The sequence below is a fragment of the Perca flavescens genome, chromosome 14 (assembly GCF_004354835.1).
Source record: "Perca flavescens isolate YP-PL-M2 chromosome 14, PFLA_1.0, whole genome shotgun sequence".
Lineage (NCBI taxonomy): Eukaryota > Metazoa > Chordata > Actinopteri > Perciformes > Percidae > Perca > Perca flavescens.
Window position 1 is genome coordinate 30344122 of NC_041344.1, and position 23438 is coordinate 30367559.

Here is a 23438-nt window from a genome sequence, read left to right on the forward strand (position 1 = left end):
TATTTTCGTTGGCAACAGAGCAATCCCGGAAGTGGAACGTTGTGGATATAGAATATGTTATGGCCGATACCTAATCCACTTAATAAGGTCAGTGTCGGCACTGATATGGATCTGTGTCATATCGATGCATCCCAACACTGAATACCTTTTGATTAAACCAGAAAACCCGACTGATCTTTGCCAATTATTATAAAATATCTCATTATAAAATAGAGGAAGGTGACGGACATCCGGCCAAAATGAGGGACATCTGGCGGAATTTCCGGCGGCAGCGAAGCAATCCCAGAAGTGGAACGTCATGGATATAGACTAGATATGCTCTGAGGGGATCATCTGATAATATAAGGCCTTTCTAGCCATACTTCACCCATGTGAAAAACTGCAAGTTAGATAACAAAGAATATGTCATAGCAAATATCTGTTGGAAACAGTTGTTCACAATAAAGGTGTGATATATTACAACTTTATCATTAAAAATAAGCCCATAATAATTTAAATACTGTGATCATGTTGTCACAACGCTGTGTGTGTGCGCGCGCACGCGTGCGTATGTGTGTGTGTGTGTGTGGGGGGGAGAGAGAGAGGGTGTGTAAATAAATACTGTTTAGTGACCCCCAAAAGCCTTGGAGCAGCCCTAGCCACACACTGCATTTATTATGGATATCTCAGAAATAACGTAGCCTGCATAAAAATACCAGGACATAACGAAATAGATGAATTGCAAAATGTGTAAGAGGATAACAGAACAAGAGTAGGAAAGAGTATTGCAGTGCCACTAACTTAGTGTCATGTGCATCTTAAATGACTAAAGCAGCCAGGCTACGTAGAGTGGCTAGCATTAGCCACACAGTGTTTGTATTGCAGGCACAGCGGGACGTTTTAACAGTTTAAGTAATATTAGTGTTCCAATAGGAAGTTTGTAGCGGCGGTGACGGGGACACCGTATTTTGCAGGGGGACGTGTGGCTGCAACACGGCAGCCGAACGACAGGCCGCAAATGGAGCCAGGAACATCGAGTGAAATTACCAACGGCGCGGGGTTGCCTAGACCGAGCGGTCTTCGGGAGGAGACCCCGGGGGAAGAGGCGAAAGGCGGAGAAGCGAGCACCGTGATGTCGAGGCGAAGAGGAGCGGACGCAGACACCGCGGAGGAGCATACAGCGCAACGTGAAGAGGATGAACCGGGGAAACGGATTCAAACCGGAGGGGAAGAAGAAGCCGGCAAATACGAGGAGGAATTGGACCCAAGGATTCAGGAATGTTATAATTATAATTATCATTATTACCGACGTAGTCAAATAAAAACTCATCCAGTAATCATTAGTAGGCTACATTTGTACATGGGGCATATTTACTAAGCGAAGCGTAGTAAGCATGAGCATATTACACTGTGCTCCTATCACAGACTGGTACCTGGGATGGGCAGCCTCTAGGCTGCATCTCTGGGCTGCTAATGTCTCTCTCCCCCCCCCCACCACTGAAAACATTGCTTTATTTCCAGCATTTTTCCAGCCTTTCTGTCCGTATTGTGCTTTTAATGTAGACCATGTTTGTCGTGTGTTTGCAGGAGGAGCTGGAGCAGCTGAACCAGGCCAGTGATGAGATCAACCAGCTGGAGCTGCAGCTGGATGTGAGAGCATTTTGTGTGTGTGTGTGTGTGTGTGTGTGTGTGTGTGTGTGTGTGTGTGTGTGTGTGTGTGTGTGTGTGTGTGTGTGTGACTTGTGTACCAGCCTCTGGCTACCTGTTCACCTGGAGTTATGCTATCACAGCCTCAGCTTCCACAGTGTCAGAGCATGGCTAACTGGATGTTCTCTGTGTGTGTGTGTGTGTGTGTGTGTGTGTGTGTGTGTGTGTGCGTGTGTGTGTGCGTGTGCGTGTATGCAGGATGCCCGGTCCAGCTACAGGAGGATCCTTACTGATTCTGCCAGGAAGCTCAACGCTCAGGGCTCCCAGCTTGGCACCTGCATTGAGAAAGCAAGGCCTTACTATGAAGCACGCAGACTTGCCAAAGAGGTGTGTTTTGTAGCTGCACATGAGTGCAACACATTTGAATTTGAATGCCTTTATTGTCATTGTACTTTACAATAATATTGTAAATTAGGCCTCACATTATGATGGAGAGGCTATTGCGGTTGGGAGTGCATAGTGACGTCATCAGATGGGTTGAGTCCTTTTCTGACTGACCGAGTGCAGTGTGTCAGGGTAAATGAAGCAGTGTCTTCCCCCATTATCACAAACACGGTGTCTCCACAAGGAAGTACAGTCTCCCCAGTCTTATTTACCCTGTACACAAATGAATGAACATGTTACAATAAAATGTATTAGCGATTGTAGGTTTGATCTGGGACAAAGATGAAACCCTGTACTGGGCTTGGGTAGATCAGTTTATAGAATGGTGCAGGTCCAGTTGTCTTCTGCACAAAGAAAACTAAATAAATGATATTTGACTTTTGAAGTGGGGGCTCGACCCACCAGCAGATGACTATAGAGGCGCAAGGGTTTGAAGTAGTAGAGGAGTATGAATACTTAGGAACAATAATAGATGCAAAGCTATCATGGAATACCAACACTGATGCCATCTATAAAAAGGGTCCACAGCGACTGTATTTTATGCGGAAGCTGAGACAGTTCAGAGTAGAAAAAGACATGATGGTCCTTTTCTATCGCTCTTTTGTTGAGAGTATTTTAACTTTCTGCTCCATTGCCTGGTCTTTGTCAGTGACAAGCAAAAATAAATTACACAGGATAGTTAACATGGCCAGCAAGATTGCTGGACATCAGTTAATTTCTCTGACCACAATCTGCAAATCCAGGCTAGTGAGGAAAGGACAAGCAATTTGCGGATGATGGGCTACATCCCCTATTTCAGGCGTATGAGGTGCTGCCATCAGGCAGAAGATATAGGGTGCCGTCCTTACAAACCAACTGGGCTTTTAAATATTCCTTACAGGACATATAAAACAGAATAAAAACAGTAAAAGAGCAATGAGCAATCAGATAAGTGCAAGTATCGAAGTGCAGGAGGTGACAGTGAGTGACTGTGGGTTTGTCTAACTAAATTTGTTTAGGGAAACTATTGCATTTGGAAAGCAGCTATTTTTAAATCTGGTGGTGCTGGATTGTATAGACCTAAAACGCCTACCAGAGAATAGAATAGAATACACTTTATTGTCCCCGAGGGGAAATTTGTCTTGGACATAGTGCTACAATCTGTTGCTTCACAACATAAACAACATGTAACATAAAAACATTCTCAAATTAACATAAAATACAAATACAATAAGATAAAATCAACATGAAAGTGAGATCAGCACAGCGTCCTAGGACACAAAAGAAGGACACACATGACTGCACATGAGTGCAAAAAGTGCTGGTGTATTTACTGCACCCCTGCTCTGCTGGGCTAGGATTTACTATTGGAGTTCAGCAGCTTGATGGAAGTTGGAATAAACGATAACTTTAGTCTGTTTGTTTTACATTTTGGCACACGGAATCTCCTCCCTGATGGCAGAAGTTCATATTCAGGGAAGAGAGGGTGTAGAGAGTCTGCAGTGATTCTTTCAGCTTGTTTTCTGACTGCCTGCTCATACAGACTCCGTATGGGCTTGTAGTCTTTCCTCCCTATTATCCTCATAGCTGTCTTGTGTGTGCTGACCAGCCTGCTTTTTAGCTGCACTGTTAAGTTGCCAAACCATGCTGTGATTCCATATCTGATAATGCTCTCCAGAATCGCCCGGTAGAACATGAGCATGATCTGGCTACTTACTCCATACAGTCTCAGTCGCCTTAAAAAGTATAATCTCTGCTGCAGTCTATTGCACAGGTGGTCAATGTGTGTTTTCCAGCAGAGAAGATTGTCTATATCACGCGTCAAACTCAAGGCCCTCCTAGTTGTGCGCCAAACCCAAAACACAGGACAGTGTTTTGTAAACTACAATTACCTGACATTCAAAGCAGAATATGGCAGATTTGCCGACTGAGACTCAGAAATCCCCCCAGAAGCAGAGAGAGAGTTTTCATATTCAGGCTGTGAACAAGTTGTTGTTAAAAAACAACTATCTTTGTTTTTTTTGATTTGCTAAATTCTATAAGCTACCAAAATGTAAAAAAAAAAGTGACATGCAGTAACAAAAGCACGTCAATAAACTCTCCATGTGTGGCTTTCGATGTGATGCTCTTTTTCCAGTGTTGCCCCCTGGGAAAATGAGTTTGACACCCCTGGACTATATGGACACCTAAGTATTTGTAAGACATTACCTGGATGATTTTCTGTTTTTTTATGACGACTGGCTCATCGTCAATCACTTGCCTTGGGTCGAGGATCATCTCCTGTGTTTTTGTGACATTTATGATAAGATGGTTGGTGTCACACCACTTGATAAAGGTGTCTCATGATGGTCTCAGGTGATCTCATCATGGTACACAAGGATTTATGTCCTTCTGGAGAAGGCTCAAAATCTGCAAATTTTATAATATAGTTGTTTGGGTGTACTTTCCTGCAGTCATTGCTATACAATGTAAAAAGTATGGGTGATACCACAGAACCTTGTGGGTAGGGTTGGGCATCGTTTGGATTCTAACGATTCTGATTCCAATTCAGATTCTTCCTTTCGATTCCGGTTCTTATCGATTCTCGATTCCGATTCTTTGAGGGGTGGAGTTGAAACGGGTCACATGCCTCCTTTTACAAATAAGAGGAAAGTTTTATTTTGATTCTGTGGTGGTTTGCAGTTTTACAGCTTTTTCAACGTAAAATAAAGCCAAACTAGAGCGCAGCTTACTGTGCTCCATGGCTGCAACACAACAAGCACCTGGCTGCTACGGAAACCCAAACTTGCGCATGTTAAATTGGGAAGTGATGATCGGATTTGAAACCAAATAATCCAATCGATTCCAAAACGATTCCAATACAGAAATGATTCCGATTAGGAATCAGTTCTCGATGCCCAACCCTACTTGTGGGACCCCGGTGTTGCTATGAGGGGTAACAATTGAAACAGATGGTGGCCAGGATGAGTATTGTCCTTGATGATGTTCTTGGCTCTTGAGAGAGTGCGGCTGAGTGCAATATTTGACAGGGAGGAGAGGGGGCAAGCAAGGATTTATTTTTTCTGCAATCTTGATAATTCTCTGCAGAGCCTTTTTGTTTGCTGCGTGTTCCGCTGCAGACTTTTTTTTTTTTTTTTTTAAAAGTCTGCAGCGGAACACGCAGCAAACCACACAGAGATGCAGTATGAAAGGATTCTCTCAATGGTGGATCTTTAAAAGGACACCAGCAGCTTCACATTCATGTTGTTTTTACTGAGTATCCTCAGGGAGTGAAGGCCCTGCTGTGCTTTTTTGACAACTGTTGTGGTGTTAGTTGACCATCACAGTCCGTGATATGGATGCCCAGGAATTTGAATGAATGAACAAATTTAGTTTCAAAAGAAGCTGGAGGCAGCAAATAAACAAAACTAAACTATTTAAAAATGGCGGGTTTGTTCAGGACACCCCTGTCTGTCGCTAGCAATGATGACGCAGTGATTAGTCAGGAAATTAACTAAAAATGTAGGCTAAAGCCACTGACACATATGTTCAAATAAATTATTATATTTTGTCTTAAATCCACCAGCCATTTTCATATTATACCAACATTTGCAGCATCCTGAGCCTTTTTGGTAAATTTACTAGGAAAACTCAGCCCATCCTTTTTATTTTTAAAGACATCGCAACTTTTATCGCAATTTTTTACAAAAGCCTTTGCGAAATCAGGCATTTTGGGCCGCAACAATCTCAGAAAAAGGCTGCGAAATCCTGGAGGGACTGAATTACATAGCATGAGTTCATAAGCTGGAAATTCCACCATCCTTGACTAATACCTGGAAAAATCATTCCCATCCCATAAGGTTCTTATGCAATAGAACGGACCTTAGATACGACTTGCCACCCTTGGCAACGGGAGATATTTATAGTCTGCAAGTAGAACATGAATTATAGGTCAAAAGTTGAATGAACGATTACTTATGTCCTTTTGATTTTTTACAGGTTGAGTCGTTGTTGCCCATAACACGCTAGCATTCTGCTAATGAATGCTGATTGTTCAGTGAAGGACTGTTTACGACCACAGATCCTGCTTGACGGCATCCAAAGCAGAACCAGAATGTCAGAGTGAATATTTTGGCGTGGTCTTTAAAACATTAGCAAACCAAACCTCTTTCTAGTATGTGTATTGACAGGGTGAGCCTAACTTGTCAGCTGTGTTGTCGATGCCTTGAGACAAAAAAGGAAGTGACTCAGAGCTTGCCGTAAAGCAGTATTTCTGGCCGTACGATGTGTATTATATGACGTATATATATATGACGTCATTGAAATGGATTTTGAGGGGTATAGCTCCTTAGACCTCCATTCATCCTGCACTCGCCTGTGAGCGCCCTATAGTGGAACCAGAGTGGAACTGCAACCAGTTCAGAAGCCGGACGTATCAAGAGAGTGGAACTTATTCGCTGAAACAGAGTCAGTTCAGAGGGGTGGTGTAACTTGCTAACCTGACTCCGCCAGATGGATTGCTTCGCATTTGCTCGGCATATCCATCTGGGAACTTTCCATTGGAGAACTTTTGGGAAGGGGCGGAAATACTGGTTAGCTGATTGGATGAACCATCTGTCTATCACCTATGTTGTGATAGACGGGCCAAATCAACCAATCAGATCCACGAAGCGTATGAAAATACAACCACAAGCCCGCCTCTGCTGTTGCAGGCAAAGCATAGCTCGTTAGCTCAGCATGCAAACATGTCGGTAAAGGATATTTGCCGTTTGTGTAACGAGAATTTAGGAGTAAAAGGAACCATTTCAGGTTCACGGACCATATTCCAAAAGAAGGATCCAAGAGAAAAAAAGCATTAGCGAGCGGCTACCGCTGTCTGAAAATACTGGTTAGCTGATTGGATAAACCATCAGTCTATCACCACCTAACCCACCTCAAAACCAACGCTGATTGGCCCGGTCGTTTGGCTAACGGCTCCAAATTTTCTCTGCCTCAAGATGCCAGACTGATCTGCGAGTGGAAAACTGGAGCTCGCCAGATCAGGACGGTCTCACGAGGCTAGTAACTTGCTACCTGCACCTTGTTTGTTGGCGCCATCCTGTGGTGTTCAGAGGACGAGGCAGTGAACGCGACACATTTTCTTTTGCACATTAATTTAGAGAGGTCTGTGACAGTCTGTTTCACCGAAAACTCCTGTAGTAGGTGTCCTTTTCACAGATGGAAACATAGGCATTCTAAATAGCTCCAATTTGATTTCCTGTTGCAGTGTATGTGAATGACATCAACTGACAGGAAGTTAACAAGGGGCCAGGCTATTGCCTAGCAAAAGAATTCTATTAAAAAGGTCTGTAACACTTTTTTATGGACATCCTGCAGCCAATCAGAATCAAATATTCACCCAGACCATGGTATAAGTAATATTAAGGGCTGAGGGGAAGTGGAACTACTAATGAATCACAGCCAGGGAGGGTGGTGGGGGGACCTAAATGATGATACTTATACGTAATGAGACCTAATTGATTAGGGAAGAGGTTTAACGCTTGAGAGTGGGGCCTGTGTGGCAGTCTGTTCATCAACATGCTGAGCACTCATTCCAAACTGGAATTTAACTAATGAAAATTGCACAAACAAAGGGCAGAGGTCTAATTGGAAGCAATAAAGCAAATAATCGATTATTAATCTGAATCTTATTTTCACTGTCATTTTGAATTATATAAATGCGATTTTTACTAAATAAACACACAAAACATATTGATCCAAAAGATTTCTAAATGTAGAAACATGAACAGAATATTTCTGAACACTCCAGAAGTTGAACATGTTTTAGTTTTTGAGAGTGTGAAGGCGTTTTGTTTTATCTGCAATAGACTAGAGCTGTCAATCTTCCTCTATAATACCATTCAAATTTCATTTGTTATTTTTTAAAATATTCAAATCATATTTGAATATTTAATGCTCAAATGCAGCCTGTTATTAATATGTACTACACTACTCAGGCTTATGCATTGTTAAAGGGGTGATAGAATGCAAACCCGATTTTACCCTGTCATAGTTGAATAACGACAGTTTGGTGGGTAAATAGGACATACATAGAAGCTCAAAATCCCATTGACACCCCTTTACTATGAAAATCTCATATTTTGAAACTGCCGCTGAAAACGGGCAAATCTCAACAAAGCTAGTTGCTTACGTAAGCATCTCAAGACCTGTAACTTTGTCACGCCCATGGGTGTATTAAGAGAACGGTTACGCCCCAACATTTACATAGGCTACACAACTGACCTGAGATCAGGTAGTCTTCTGAATCTAGGTCACGCAGATCTCTGCTATGCCATTACAAAATTCACTTCTGAAACTTTTTTATGCGAGAAATCAAATATGTAAAGCTCAAATATGGGCCGTTTTACACAAATGGATGGCTAATTATTGTAATATTCACGCCGTGACGAAATTCAAACTGTAAATATACTATAGTTATGCCGAAAGTGTAGCTAGCCAGCCGCAATCATTTCCCATTGTATTCAATGGGACACATAGCTAGCTTGCTGCTCCTACTAATAAGACCCCTCAGTTCATAAAAATACCTTAAATTCAAATTGGACACAACGGTTAGCTTTGTAAGACCTTGGGGTAACTGTGATATAAGTGCCGTGACAAAATTCAAACTGTAAATATTATAGTTATGACAAAAGTGTAGCTAGCTAGCTGCGATATTTCCCCATTGTATTGAATGGGACATATAGCTAGCAGCTGTTCGTCCTAACAAGACGCTTCACGTTCATAAAAATGCCTTAAAATCAAATCGGACACAACGGTTAGCTTTAATTCAGTTCAATTCAATTGTATTTATAGTATCAAATCATAACACGAGTTATCTCGAGACACTTTACAGATAGAGTAGGTCTAGACCACACTCTATAATTACAATAATTCCCTCAAGAGCAAGCAGTGCGACAGTGGCGAGGAAAAACTCCCTCTTGGGAAGAAACCTCGGACACACCCAGGCTCTTGGTAGGCGGTATCTGATGGGGCCGGTTGGGGATGTGATGAACAGTGGCAATAATAGTCACATTAATAATGGAAAAGTGACTTCAAATGGTAGTCGTAGTAGTTCATGTCATATCAGTGCGCTGCAGGGTGTTACAGGATGTAGCGTGGCCCAGCAGAGCATGGATGGACGTAGCAGGAGGCAGCAGAGTTCAGCAGGACGCAGTATGACATTGCAGGGCACTGCAGAGCTTAGCAGGGAGTGCAGCAGGCCCATGGCGACAGCTGCAACCAGGATCTTGGTGCCAACGTTCTCCAAGGAAATACGATGGGGGAAAAAACATAAGGACTCCGTCAGGATTAGTAACAAGCATTTCTGGGACGGGATGCACACAAATGTTAATAGAAAGGGAGAGGAGAGAGCAGCTCAGTGTGTCAAAGGAAGGAAGTCCCCCGGCAGTCTAGAACTATAACAGCGTAACTAAGAGAGACAGGTCAAAGGAGAGGTAGCCTGTTCGGGCTTTGAACTCTCCCCTGCCGGATCGGGCTGTGCTGGCCTGCCTCCCTCTACTTTTGTTATATTATTAATCTGATGACTATGAAGAGAAGCATGTGGGCCTGGTTAGGCGGACGCTGCAACTCCTCACTAAGCTTTATCAAATAAGAGAGTTTTAAGTTCATTCTTGAATGCGGCAGTTTCTGCCCCCCGAACCCAGATTGGGAGCTGGTTCCATAGGAGAGGAGCCTGATAACTGAAGGCTCTGGCTCCCATTCTACTTTTAGAGACTCTAGGTACCACAAGTAACTCTGCTTTCTGGGAGCGCAGTGCTTTAGTGGGACAATAAGGTATTAGGAGCTCTTCTAGATATGATGGTGCTTGACCATTTAGAGCTTTGTAGGTCAGGAGAAGAATTTTAAATTTAATCCTGGATTTTACAGGAAGCCAATGCAGAGAAGCTAATACAGGAGAAATATGATCTCTTTTCTTAGTTCTTGTGAGATCACGTGCTGCAGCATTCTAGATCAGCTGGAGAGTCTTAAGGGACTTATTTGAGCAACCTGACAGTATGGAATTACAACAGTCCAGCCTGGAAGTAAAGAACGCATGGATTAGTTTTTCAGCATCGTTTTGAGACAGGTTATTCCTAATTTTTGGCAATGTTACGAAGATGAAAAAAGGCTGTTCTTGAGGTTTGTTTTACATGGGCGTTAAAGGATATAACCTGATCAAAAATAACCCCTAGATTTCTAACAGTAGTGCTGGAGGCCAGGGCAATACCATCCAGAGTAGCTCTGTCTTTAGATAATGAGGTTCGGAGGTGTTTAGGGCCCAGCACAATAACTTCTTAAAATTATAGGTCATCCAGGATTTTATAACTTTAATGCATACTTGAAGTTTAGCTAGCTGACTGGTTTCGTCTGGTTTGATTGACAAGTATAATTGGGTGTCATCCACATAAAAGTGAAAGTTAATTGAGTGTTTCCTAATAATATTACCAAGAGGAAGCATATATAAGGAGAATAGAATTGGTCCAAGCACTGAGCCTTGTGGAACGCCATGGCTAACTTTAGCGCACTTGGAGGATTTATCATTAACATTAACAAATTGAGATCGATCAGAGAAATAGGACTTAAACCAGCTTAGAGCGATTCCTTTAATGCCAACTAAGTGTTCAGATCTCTGTAACAGGATTGTATGGTCAATAGCAGACATGGGGGACTCGAGTCACATGACTTGACTCGAGTTAGACTCGAGTCGCAAATTTTACGACTTGAGACTTGCTTGATTAACATTCATAAAAGACTCGACTTGACTTTGACTTGATATTCATGACTTGAGACTTGACTTAGACCTGAGTCAAATGACTTGAAATGACTAGATTTTCGGTTTAATAAATATATTTTTCCCTTCTGATATTGAGGAGGAGTTAATTTTACGATTTTAGTGCTATTGCATGCGCAGGAACCGTTGATATGATGATGCGGCGCGCGGCGGCAGACCGTCAGTAAACAACACTGGCTATGGCTAATAGGCTAACTTAACGTCATGGATCCCTCTCATGGGCGTTGATAAAATACTGCCCGCCCACTAGTGCCAGACTGCCAGTTCATTTTTACGTGAATCTAAAATTAAACACTGCAGTTGTGATTGGTTATGTCGGTGGCATTGATTCTTAATTTCCCACGAAGCTGATCGCGGTTATGTGCCAGTTAAACTTTTCATCTCAGAAGTGGCTCTGTCTCGGCTTTATTATGGCGTGTGTGTTCGTGTCGGCCGCTGTCCGTTTCCTAAGGTTCTGAAATGCAAACACTTTTTTAGTAAAGGGTGTGCGCGTGTGAGCACCCACGGAGGAAAACATATATCGGCGCCTATCCCTCTGCACAGAAAATAATAAAGTTTGGCTATAAGGATTACACATGACCAGGCAAAGAGAAAACCTATGGCAGTTTGCAAGGTCTGCAGTACTTATTTCCGACGTCGAATTTCATCAGACACTTCAAATCGGGAGAGATTCGGTTTCCAGTCCCCATATTCAGCTGAACCACTATTTGGACATTTGTGATGGACAGAAGTACCTTCAGTTTTGGGCCATGAATAAGCACACCCTCCCCTCTTTGTTGAGCGAATAAAACTAGGCACACATACACACACACACAAACAAACTGCTCTCTCTCTCTCTCTCTCTCTCTCTCTCTCTCTCTCTCTCTCTAAACACACACACATGAAGACGTAAGTATGTGAATAAAGCTAGGCACACATACAACGCACTCTGCACTCTCACACATACGCACATTCACTCACCAATATTAATAACTTTTCACTCTCTCTTTCTCAAACACGAACACATTCACTCACAAATACACTGTCAAATATCAACATATACTTTCCATTCCATGTGATAAGCAAAGGTGGTGGGATTCAGCTACTCCTAAAGAATATGTTTTGTTCTTTAATAGAAGGAAAGGTTAAAGGATGTGTTTCTGTCTCATAAAAGTGAGGCATGTTTGAAGAATATTATTTGACTTTGAACAATGTTGATTTATTGTTGGCCTAATATCAGTTTTAGGCTGTGATTTTTTTTATAAATAATAGAACTACAGCACTTCATAATCACTGTCTTTAGCTTGTTTAAAAATGGAAACTTTTGTATGACTTGACTTGTGACTTGCTTGACCAAAGCTATGACTTGACTTGACTTGCTTGATTGTCACAAAAAATGACTTGGACTTGCTTGAGACTTGAAGGTTAAGACTTGAGACTTGCTTGCGACTTGCCCATGTGTGACTTACTCCCATCTCTGGTCAATAGTGTCAAATGCAGCACTAATATCTAGTAAAACAAAAATGGAGACAAGTTCTTTGTCTGCAGCAGTTAGAAGGTTATTAGTAATTTTCACCAGTGCCGTCTCTGTGCTATGATGCTTTCTGATCCTGATTGAAAGTCCTCAAATAAACTGTTGCTATTGTGGTGGCAAATTTTATTTTAACCATTATTGATTACCGGTAATGATTTTGACCATTTGTTAAAAGATTGTTTTAAACCTCCACAAAATGCTGTTCCTTCCTCTTAGACTCTTAAAGATCAGAGAGGGACAGCTGTAGCCATGAACTCTCAGCCTAGGAGTTTTATTTTTAAGAAACTCTAGCTTCTCATTTTGTTTAACTTTTAGCAGACAAAGTTGAGAAGGCCATAGACCGTGTCTCCTTCTGCCTCCTGGGATAAACTGTTGTTTAGGCTAATGTTAGGAACAGAGAGCAGAGGGGAAGGTGAGACAATGGTGTGACTGTAATGATGTCCTCTTTTCAACTATGGCCATGCTAAAAGATACATTTAGAGGGGTGGCTTAACAGAGGTCTTCACTACATGATCAGTTGCGCTGCGTGTACCTTTGAAACTGTGTTTCTCCATTTGCAAATGTAAATAAATACTCAAAGACCAAACTTTGGTTTAATTCTCAAACAGTCGTTATTCGTTTTGATTTTATCATGAATATCACTAATGACTGTTGCTTCAAGAAAAACTTCCACCACACTATGTAGAAAATCACATAACTGATTAGCAACTACCTTTTCAAGGATCTTGGATAGAAAGGGAAGGTTAGATATAGGTCTATAGTTTGCTAAGACCTCAGGATCGAGGGTGGGTTTTTTCTATTTTAAATGACTGCGGTACATAACCTGTTAATAAGGACATATTGATCATATCTAGTAATGAAGTGTTAACCATGGGTAACACTTCTTTGAGGAGTCTCGGCTTAGCTGAGGATATCTTTAACATTAATTGTTGAAGGTCTATAGGATAAAAGCAGTCTAAGTATATGTCAGGACTAGTCGTTCTTTCTAGCGGTCCTGTGTTTAAAGGTGAACCGTTAGAAGTTGAGGGCAAAAGGTGATGGATTGTATCTCTAATTGTTATAATTTTATCATTAAAGAAGCTCATGAAGTCATCACTACTCAGAGCTAGAGGAATAGATGGCTCAGTTGAGCTGTGACTATCTGTCAACCTGGCTACAGTGCTGAAGAGAAACCTTGGGTTGTTCTTATTTTCTTCTATTAATGATGAGTAATAGTCTGATCTGGCCTTTCTTAGGGCCTTCCTTTAGGTTTTGAGACTTGATAAGACATTGGGGTAGATGTTATATAAGTGGCGTGACGAAATTTAAACCGTAAATATATTATAGTTATGCCGGCAGCTGGCCGCGGAGCCCCGGTAGTGCAGTATCCACAAAGGGTGACTTTGCCCTGGGTATGGAGCCCAGCAGTCTGCCGCTTTCTCGTCAGACTGTGTGGAGCTCCTAAAGTCTGACACGTCTTACCAAATTTGCAATTAGCCATCAATTTTCGTAAAACAGCCCATATTTGAGCTTTATATAGTTGATTTCTTGCATAAAAAAGTCTCAGAAGTGAATTTGGTAATGAAACATTGCAGTGTCTGAAATATGAGATTCTGTCACGTCTCTAATGTGTGTGTATTGGGTATTCGCTCAACCAATCAGTGCACGTCTCTAATGTGTGTGTATGGCAATTCGCTCAACCAATCAGCGCGCAGCTCATCTAAATATTCATGAACATACCATATTTGGAAGAAAAGCTCTCGTTACAAATAGGGCCAAAACACAGGGATGCATAAGGGCCAATAAAATATCAACCAGGCCATTTTCAGCCCAACCAATGTTACATACCCCATTAGGAGACCATAAGGAACAGTGTGAAATACCCTATATAATCATTCTATCACCCCTTTAATGCCACTATATGCATGTGGTTGTTGTTACACATTCTGTCCACTAGAGGGACTTCCAACATCAGCCTGGCCTTGAAGGGGATCTACGTCATGGTGCATTGCATTTCTGGCATGCCGCTCTCTCTTTACATTATAGTCTACCACGAGTACACAGCGACAAACACAAATCAACAGAGAACTCTGTAATGAAACATGATCTAACAAGTGTATTGACTGTCCTCGGTTAGCACAGTAACATCATGTTAGAAAACACAGCTGAAACGATTTGTCATCATCAGGAGCGTACAACGTTATGACACGAAAGACGGAAACCTTAGCTTTCTGCTGCAAAAAGAATGAATGTTCTGGCTGTTGTGGTTTTTATTTTAGATGGATTAAACAGGATGATGTAATGTCCCACCGCCGCCGTCGTGAACTCCGTTCTCTGATGGTTAAACCACAACATGTTTGACAGGCCGTTCGTGCAAAGACTCCATACGATAAAAAACATCATCACCAACAGTGACGCAGTCATTCATCTCTCAGCAGCTACCGTACATTCTTTGAAACCTTTTTTCTCCCGGCGGGCCTTCCTGCTGCGTTCACATGCAGAGATGTCGACCAGACCTTCCCATGTGATTAAAAACAACCTTGACTTTAACAATTTGATGTCCCCAAACTAACACAGATGCCCCTCCCTCCAGGCTTTGACAGAGCTCACTGAGCTGCATATGTCTGGAATGATTTATTCAGGATGAACCCCAGTGACATTATAATTTTAAAATACGGCCTAAAGTACATACAAATATGATAACTAACAGCCTTTTTCAGTAGGATTTGGTAACTCCTGAAAGAAGAAATAACACAACTTTGTCTTACAAATAAAAAAAGTTGAATTCATTGGCAATAAAATGTATCTCAATTCAATACACTCAGAGGTTATGCTGATAAATACAAGCACTTGAATACTAAACTGTGAAAATGAACCACTACTCAATACTTTGTGTTAATTAAATACCCCTGAATTTACAGCATTGAAATGTTATACTTTACAAACCATCTATCTGAATGGATGTGGTTTGAATCCCCCTCGTTGAAATGTCCCTGATTTCTCAAAACAGTTCTCATAACCCGGTTAACAGACCTAGAGAATTCCTTCAGTAACCGGGGTATTTCTCCATGTATAGCCCTTAACTGGGGTAAGATCAGGTTAAGCGTCTGTGCATGCTCCAACTGCCCCTCCCCACCCCCTGGAGTGGTTTTTAACCAGAAATAATCCGTCAGCGCTGTGAGTAGGGATGTAACGATAACAAAAATGTTGATGATAACAATTACTGTTTTCATTTAAAATATCATTATTATTATTATCACAGTGGATTACCACCGCTGAGACCGTGTGTTTAATCCTTCCCAGCTTCATCCGAGGCTCCTGAAGTTGCTAAATAAGCTATTTACTGCTGAACCCTTGTTCCTTTTATGTTAAAAGTTGCACTTTTGATAAGGTTTTGCCTATATTTTTGTAATATAATAAACACTGTTAAACTTTTTGAAACAATTTAGCTTGTGTAGGACTACCAGTGCTTTCTGAACATATTGAACACACTTTTAAAAATACAGCGATAATACCGAAAACCGTGATAATTTTGGTCACTATAACCGTTAGCTTGCTAATTCCACCCGACACTGGTTAGATTTAATAAGGCGGACAAGTTGTCGGTCATCTAGCGAGAGCGCTGTGCTTTCCTACGCTGTGATAATAGTGTGTGAATGGCGTGAATGGCGTGAATGTCGGAAGGTTGGTCTTATAAAGTTACAGAAATGGTAAGATGTTGGGGGGGCTTCTGAAGTGATTGGACTATCTGATAAGCAGTTAAACAGTGTGCAGCTTTACAGTGTGTTGTGCTCAGTGACATATAATGGTTATTAGGGTCTATTTTTTACGGACAAAGTTCAAAACTGAGTGATAGCACTTTGCAGAAAGACTTTTTTATTTTTTATTTACACAAAGCACATACCTGAGCTTCTCTAATTTGAAGCTTTGAGGTTCTTCATTACTTCTCAATCTCAACCTGCCATTCTAAAAACCCATTTCTTTGTCCATGTCTGCCCAAAGGAGCTTTGTTTCCTTTTTTGGGATCTTGAGCTGCTTTTAAGTGATGATTGATTTATTAAAAAAATTAAGTAATAGCCTGTTACTCAGAACAGGAAGTCTCTCTTTAGATGAAGTGTGTGTTTCCATTGGTGGCTCGGTGTTAGGTGAGTTCTCCAGGAACACCAGAAATGTACTACAGTTCTCCAGGAACATCTTCAGCACCGTGGGTCTCCTCGTAGATCAGACCGGAGATGCGCTTCACTCCGCCGCGGTGAGCCAGACGGCGGGTGGCGAGTTTGGTGATCCCCTGGATGTTATCACGGAGCACTTTACACTTTCTGCTCCCCCAGGCCCAACAGGAGACCCAGAAGGCCGCTCTGAGATATGAGAGGGCCGTGTCCATGCACACTGCTGCCAGAGAGATGGTATATGTGGCGGAGCAGGGCCTCCTGGCTGACAGGAACACCATGGACCCCACCTGGCAGGAGATGCTTAACCACGCCACCGCTAAGGTACACGCCCACGCAGCCTGGGAGAACTTCTGATCCACAGGTGTACCTAAAAGGAGAAGAATGTTCTTTTTCGTATTAACCCATCTTTTCCAATAGATGGTGACTTTAAACCCTATACTGCACTACACACACACTCAGGATCAGGCACACAGAGAGAGACCAACCGACCGACACACAGACACACACACTTTTAGTGATGCACAAATTGGCTCTTTATCCGAATCCATGTGTAGGCTTATAATCATCCATCCACCCTCCACCCATCTGAATTAATTATTTTCTCTGATTTAGAGACCCGCACTCACATATCCCTGCCTCTCTACAGTCCCTGTAGGCTACGTTGCTTTTTTAATTATGTATTGGAATGATGTGTGAGTGTTTTCATTAACCATTTACTTTAATGATTAGAGAGGCTGCTTGTAAACGTTTCCATGCGCGCAGTAATGTCACTGCAGCTAATATCCTGGGACATTTAAGCTCTCTGGCTCCAAAATTACAAGATGGCAGCGCCCGAATCCGAGAGACTTTGGCTTCACTTTGTACAGCGGGAGGAAGTGGAGACGCGTCTTCCATAATTTGTTACATTCTCTGGCGGGAACTACCACAGAGGTGGTTTGGAGTACTTTGCCAGGTGTTTATATTTCTACCGCCAGTTTCTCACCACGATAGCATCACAACTGTGCCAGATGCATTCACAAAACTTTCCAGGTGAGAAAATGAAGGCCTAGTGGGGCGCCCTGGTAGCTCACCTGGTAGAGCGTGCGTCCCATGTACAGAGGCTCAGTCCTTACCGCAGTGGCCCAGGGTTGACTTCCAACCTGTGGCCCTTTGCTGCATGTCATAACCCCCTCTCTCTCCCCCCCTTTCCTGTCTACATCTGTCCTGTCGCTAAAGGCCAAAATGCCCCAAAAAAGTCTTTAAATAAAATAAAAACAAATAATGAAGGTCAAGTTGGAAGATGGCTGTGGTCCATGTCATTTGAACTGTGACATCCATGGTGGGGTATAGAGACACAGAAGGTTTTGTGTGATTTTTGGGATCATGCATTGTTCCTGTCTCAGTCATATTCCCTGTGCTGGTCAGGTGAACGAGGCGGAGGAGGAGCGCCTGCGCAGCGAGCAGGAGCACCAGCGCGTCACACAGCTCTGCCAGGAAGCCGAGGCTCGAGTCCAGACCCTCCAGAAAGCCCTGAAGAAGGTCATCCTCAAATCCAAACCTTACTTTGAACTTAAGGCTCAATTCAATCACATTCTGGAGGTTTGTACCAGCAGAAATCCTGTTTTTTTTTGTTTTTGTTTTTTTATACAATATAAGTAAATACACACCATGTGTTCATGCTGGAGGGAGCAGGGACACAGGCTCTGCATGATACGCCACATGATTTAGCAGAGCTTTAACTGTGGCTAGTTTCATCTGCAACGAGGCATTACAATCTGATCAAATCAAATCATTCAACCTTCAGGAACTTCAGTTTGAATTTGGAAAATCTCACACTTGGCCTGTGCTTTGTTGCTGCTTTGAGTTGCTTTATATTTCCAAAATGGTTTCGTGAGGGCCAGTTTGAGAGATTTGAACCAAGTCAAGGAGGCTGAATGGGAAACACTGAGATCTAGGAATGTAACAATGCATCGTGAATCGGTTAAAAATTGATAAGAAAAAAATATTGATCATAATAATAATAAATTATTTCTTAATGGTTACTTTGGAATCGGAATTTTGGAACTGATTCTCGATGCCCAACCCTAGTGTCCAGAGATATTTGAATGTGTCTCTGTGAGCCTTGCTAACTCCGTGTTTTTTTTCAGGAACATAAGGCTAGAGTAGTACAGTTGGAGGAGCGGGTGGCGAAAGTGAAAACACGTTACTCTGTGGCCCTGCGGAACCTGGAGCAGATCAGCGAGCAGATCCACGCACAGAGGGGGCGAATCAGGGCCAGCAGGGGGCGTCCTGCAGTCTGTGGGGGGCGGAGCTCCCCTGTGGGTGCTGAGGCTGAGGTCCAAGCCGCCACTGGGATTCCCATCGGGAGCAGCAGTGTGGGATTTGGCGGAATAGAGAGCAACTGGGCGGACGGTGAGAAGACCAGGCTGTGGGTGGAGAGGCACAGGAAGAGCGGCTGGGGCCAGAGGGAGCGGCTGGAGGCGGAGCACGCCGCCTCAGACTGCATGTCAGTCATCAGCCTGCAGACCATCGCCTCTGACCTGGAGAAGTGTGACTCGGTGGAGCACCTGGGTGACCTGAGCGACGCTGGGAGCGCGCTGGCGGAGGAGTGGGAGCGCGACAGAAAGCCTAATGAGAGGCCAGGCAGCAGGGCAGCAGGGGCCGAGGACCCCCCGCAGGAGAAGGGAGAGGTTACCAAGGAGACGCAAGAGAGCTTCAACAAGCAGCACCACAGAAGTGTTAGTCTATGATAGTCAGCCGGAGGACTGAGCTGAGGAGAGAGGAGGAGTAATGGTGCGTGTCCACTGGCAGCGTCATTTCCACACTTCCCACTCATTGTCTCTCTAAGCAGCCGGGCAATGCATTCTGGGAACGTCGTGGCGACTTTGAGAAGCTAAGCGTTGAGTTGCCCGCTCCACATTTGCATAAAGTTGAATCCAGACTACTTTATGTAAATCAGAGCTCGGCTCAGCTCGCCGCCTCTCAAAAACTCCGTTGGCGATCTAAAGTGAAGACAGATTCAGCAGCTGCAGATTATTTCTCTCATAACTATTTTCGTAAAATAAGCAAACATTTGAAATGTCTCTTTTGAAATCCCGAGTCAAGCTTTCGTCCAATCAGTTGCAGCCATCGAGGTTGTAGAAGGCTGAGCCTGTTTTCTTTGCTTGTCAGTGGTCAGTGAAGAGAAACTGACAACTGCGAGTGGAGAGAACATCAATGGTCGAGGCCAATGGTGAGAAGCGGGGCGATTCCTGCCGTCACAAAACGCCACAGTGGACACGTACCGTAAGGATTATGGCGAGCTTATGATGGGGGAACAGAGAGAGACAAAGAACCCTGACTAAAATGTGAAATGGAGAGGCTGACAGTGACAGAGCACCGCCCGGACACTGCAGTTAGGAATAGCAGGAAGCGTTGGCAGGTACACGGGCCACACACTAATGAAGCTCTACGTGACAGCAATAATATGAGAGAGCAGTCCTGCAGAGAGCACTGACCTCCCCTCACTCTCCACTCTGCTGCTCCACATGCTAAAACGTAAACAAAAGTGCATGAAACAAGTACAAACAGGCAGTTTAGAGGAATGCAAACACGTTTCATTTATTTCATGTCAGACAATTTAAAAAAGTTGGTACCACTTGTGTTTTTGCTGAAGGGATGGACAAATGGGTCTCTCCGGTTTGTTATAACTTTAGTTTTTATTGTAGCTTTGGCCTTCATTTCTACACTGGATTTACTGAAGTAACTTGAGATCTGGGAACACGGAAACACAAGCAGTCAGATGGGTTGTACAGTTTATCCAGATTACCTGAACCACCTAGTCATCTATCACCAGACCAAGCTCAATCTTTTAAGATTGAACATTAGTCTGGGGAGTCTGCTATGTATTTTTTTCTGCACAAGAGGCATAGTTCAGATGACTCTGTAAGCAATTGGATAGTCCTTCAACCAATCAGACTAACGATCCGGGTGACGTAGCGGCATCAATGGGTTGCTGCGATTCGGTGGCCGCCATGTTGAATGTAAACAAAAAGCTGCTTGCCGTCGCTTCTCTATCGTCATCGTGTTAAACCCGCCAATAGCGCGCCAGGTGGATAAGCCAGTGAACTGAAATCACCGGCAGATCGGGCTGGGTTTAACCACCTTAATTGGCAGTCAGAAGTGAGTTCACCAGAAATGTCACTAATAATCCCTCATTACACAGTAAAACTGTGTGCACACGACTATGTATGTAGTGGTGGGTCAAGTTAAGCCAGCAAGTCACTCTGTAAACTATGACAAGGAACATTTTGGGCAAACATTTTTAGACCTGCACGTGTGGCTTTTTGGTAATTTTAATAAAAGAAATTGCTATTTGCATGGATGATTTTTCTGGGACATCTCCCTCCATGCTCTGCCACAACGAATCTCAGACACGCCACCCCCTAATGCAGGAGCCTGCTTAACCACACATTGACCTTTTTAAATTTAGTCACATACAATCGTACTGCACAATGTAGGGAAATTCAATTTTTCAACTTCTACTTGTGTCAGTGAAAGGTAATTTATGCCTCAAATTAATTGATTTCATTCATGAGTTATATATCAGTACTTTTTTACCTGTTGAAATACGTTTTTAAAGGAGCAATACAATCCATAAAATCCACTTTTGCACTTGCCAACAAGTGATTGCCACTCCTACCATGTGTTTGAAAGGTTGTTTCTGCCTATAAATGACTTAATTTAATAATTGTGGTTTATATCTGACAGATTGTAGCCCACCCAGTACTTTTTACCTGTTGAAATGCCTTTGTAAAGGGCCAATACATCCAGTAACATGCAGTTTTCCAAGTGAGCTGACATATATATATATATAAACTAGGCGATACAGCTTAAACGAGCTGCGCACGCTCCCATGGACAGCAACCAGTTTCTGGCGGATGATCATTTTTTGGCGCAACACTGTCAATCAGCCAGCCAGCGATACATGAACACAAAGGGAGGGGCCAACAGTTTAACAATCCGTTTTCATTCCCAGTTTGTTAATATTGACCAAAACCAAGAACAGAGAAGCTCAGATTACAACACACACAGAGGGAGGGTGAGTCATTCTCTGCTCAGTTACTCCACTGGCTACATATCTTAACAGAGCAAATATCAGTTTACTGCTATATTAATCTTCTCAATGCTGTGCACAGAACCCAAAGAGGCTTTAAAGTGGTGTTTTTTGAGAACGGAATTTGGTCTGGTGTTCTGTTACTTTGTAGGGTTATATTGTTTTAAATATTGAAATCAGTAACTTGATAACGGTCCAAATACTAACTAAGGAATTATGATAAGATTATGGATCGTGATCCTGCCTGAAAAAATTGTAACATGATATTTTTTCAATATCACCCTACTTTTTCATCCCACTTGAGTTTGCAGGTCTGCATGTTACTGTTCACCTTTGTCTTGTCTTCCAAATAAGTTTAGCTAGTGTGGGCATTTGTTTCCATCCTGTCTGACTGCCTCTTGTTTCTTGATCCGTAAGACTACTTTTTAGTGATGTTCCCAAATCTCAGCAATAAGTAATGATTGGCAAAACAATATGATATAGTATTATCCTCTTGGTAAACACTAAAATGGAATATCCCTACTATTTTAATTTAAAAGAACATGGCCAAATACTACTTTTCCATTGCCTTATAAAGTGACTGTAGCCATATGGCTGTGTATATTGATTTGTAAATATGTATTGATAAGATCATCAACTAAAAGAAAAAGGACTTTACTGACTGGTTGTTGTTTGGCCTTAAATGTTAGTCCTGATTCGTCTGGTTTTGTCAGAGCAACTGCATAAATATTTTACATAGCTAAGGATGTAACCAGAGTGTGATTTGTGAAAGAAAGCAAGGGGGGGGAGAGTTGATCATGCACAACAAAATAAAACATGCAATAATTGAATCTCCCTTCCAATACCATGGATATGGTGCCACGCAGCCAGCCATGCCAAAACACTTATTTATGGACTTCAATATCCAATCTATTCTCAGAATGAAATGGCACAACGTGGTGTCAACCAGTAGCGGAGTGGCAATCGGGAGAGTCGGGACAGTTGGCCGGTAGTGTTATTATTATCAGCCGCGAGGGCTGATAATAGTTATACATTGCATTTATTGACATGCTCAACCCGTACGTTGGGCCGCAGCAACCTCTTATTTCATTACAAACACAGGCTGATCAGAAAGCACTAACGAAGTGCAGGTCACAACCATGTCTAGGATCTTCAGAAATATAGGGGGATCAGTGAGCAGTGTTGGGCAAGTTACTTCCAAAAAGTAATACATATAGATTACTAGTTACTGTCATTTGAGAGTAATTATACGTATATTAGTTATATTACAATATTACTGTCTCTGAATTTTAATGCTTTACACTACTTTTGCATTACTTTTGAGTTACTTTCACCAAAATAACAGCGGAGGTTTGACTTGGCAGGTAGGTTGTGAATTTCACCACCAGATCAATAAAGTCTCCTCTTTATCCACTTTAATACATCATAGATTATTTATAATATTTTGTATAATTAATATGAATATGCAAAGTAACTAAAGCTATACAAATAGAGAAGTAAAACTTAAAAGAAGTAAAATTAAAATAATTAAAAGTACCTTACAGTTGTATTGAAGTACGGCACCGTTACTTTCCACGGCTGATTAAATGCAATGATATTTACGTGTAGCAAGCCTCAACATTAATTCCCGACATGTTTCTATCTGTCAGCAGCTCGGACACACTGCTGTCCGTGCTGACGTACCGTCACGTGTTGGGACACAGATGTTGGCCAACACATTAATCACTTTTTCAGATTAAACTCCACTACCACGGCCCCTGAAAGGAACATCATCTGGCAGTGCCTGTACCTGGCTCACAGTCACCTATTTGGCGTCCCACAGCTCTGTAACGGCTAAATACA

General features: G+C 42.5%; 1 protein-coding gene across 1 annotated transcript; it reads left to right on the forward strand.

Moving 5' to 3' along the window:
* The first annotated feature begins 621 nt into the window (after positions 1-621).
* On the forward strand, positions 622-22253 carry sh3bp5lb (SH3-binding domain protein 5-like, b). The gene is made up of 6 exons (XM_028598251.1): positions 622-1255; positions 1567-1629; positions 1885-2013; positions 16682-16843; positions 17927-18100; positions 18649-22253. The coding sequence occupies exons 1-6, from the start codon at positions 998-1000 to the stop codon at positions 19249-19251; spliced, it is 1389 nt and encodes a 462-aa protein (XP_028454052.1). The 5' UTR covers positions 622-997; the 3' UTR covers positions 19252-22253.
* Positions 22254-23438: the final 1185 nt, after the last annotated feature.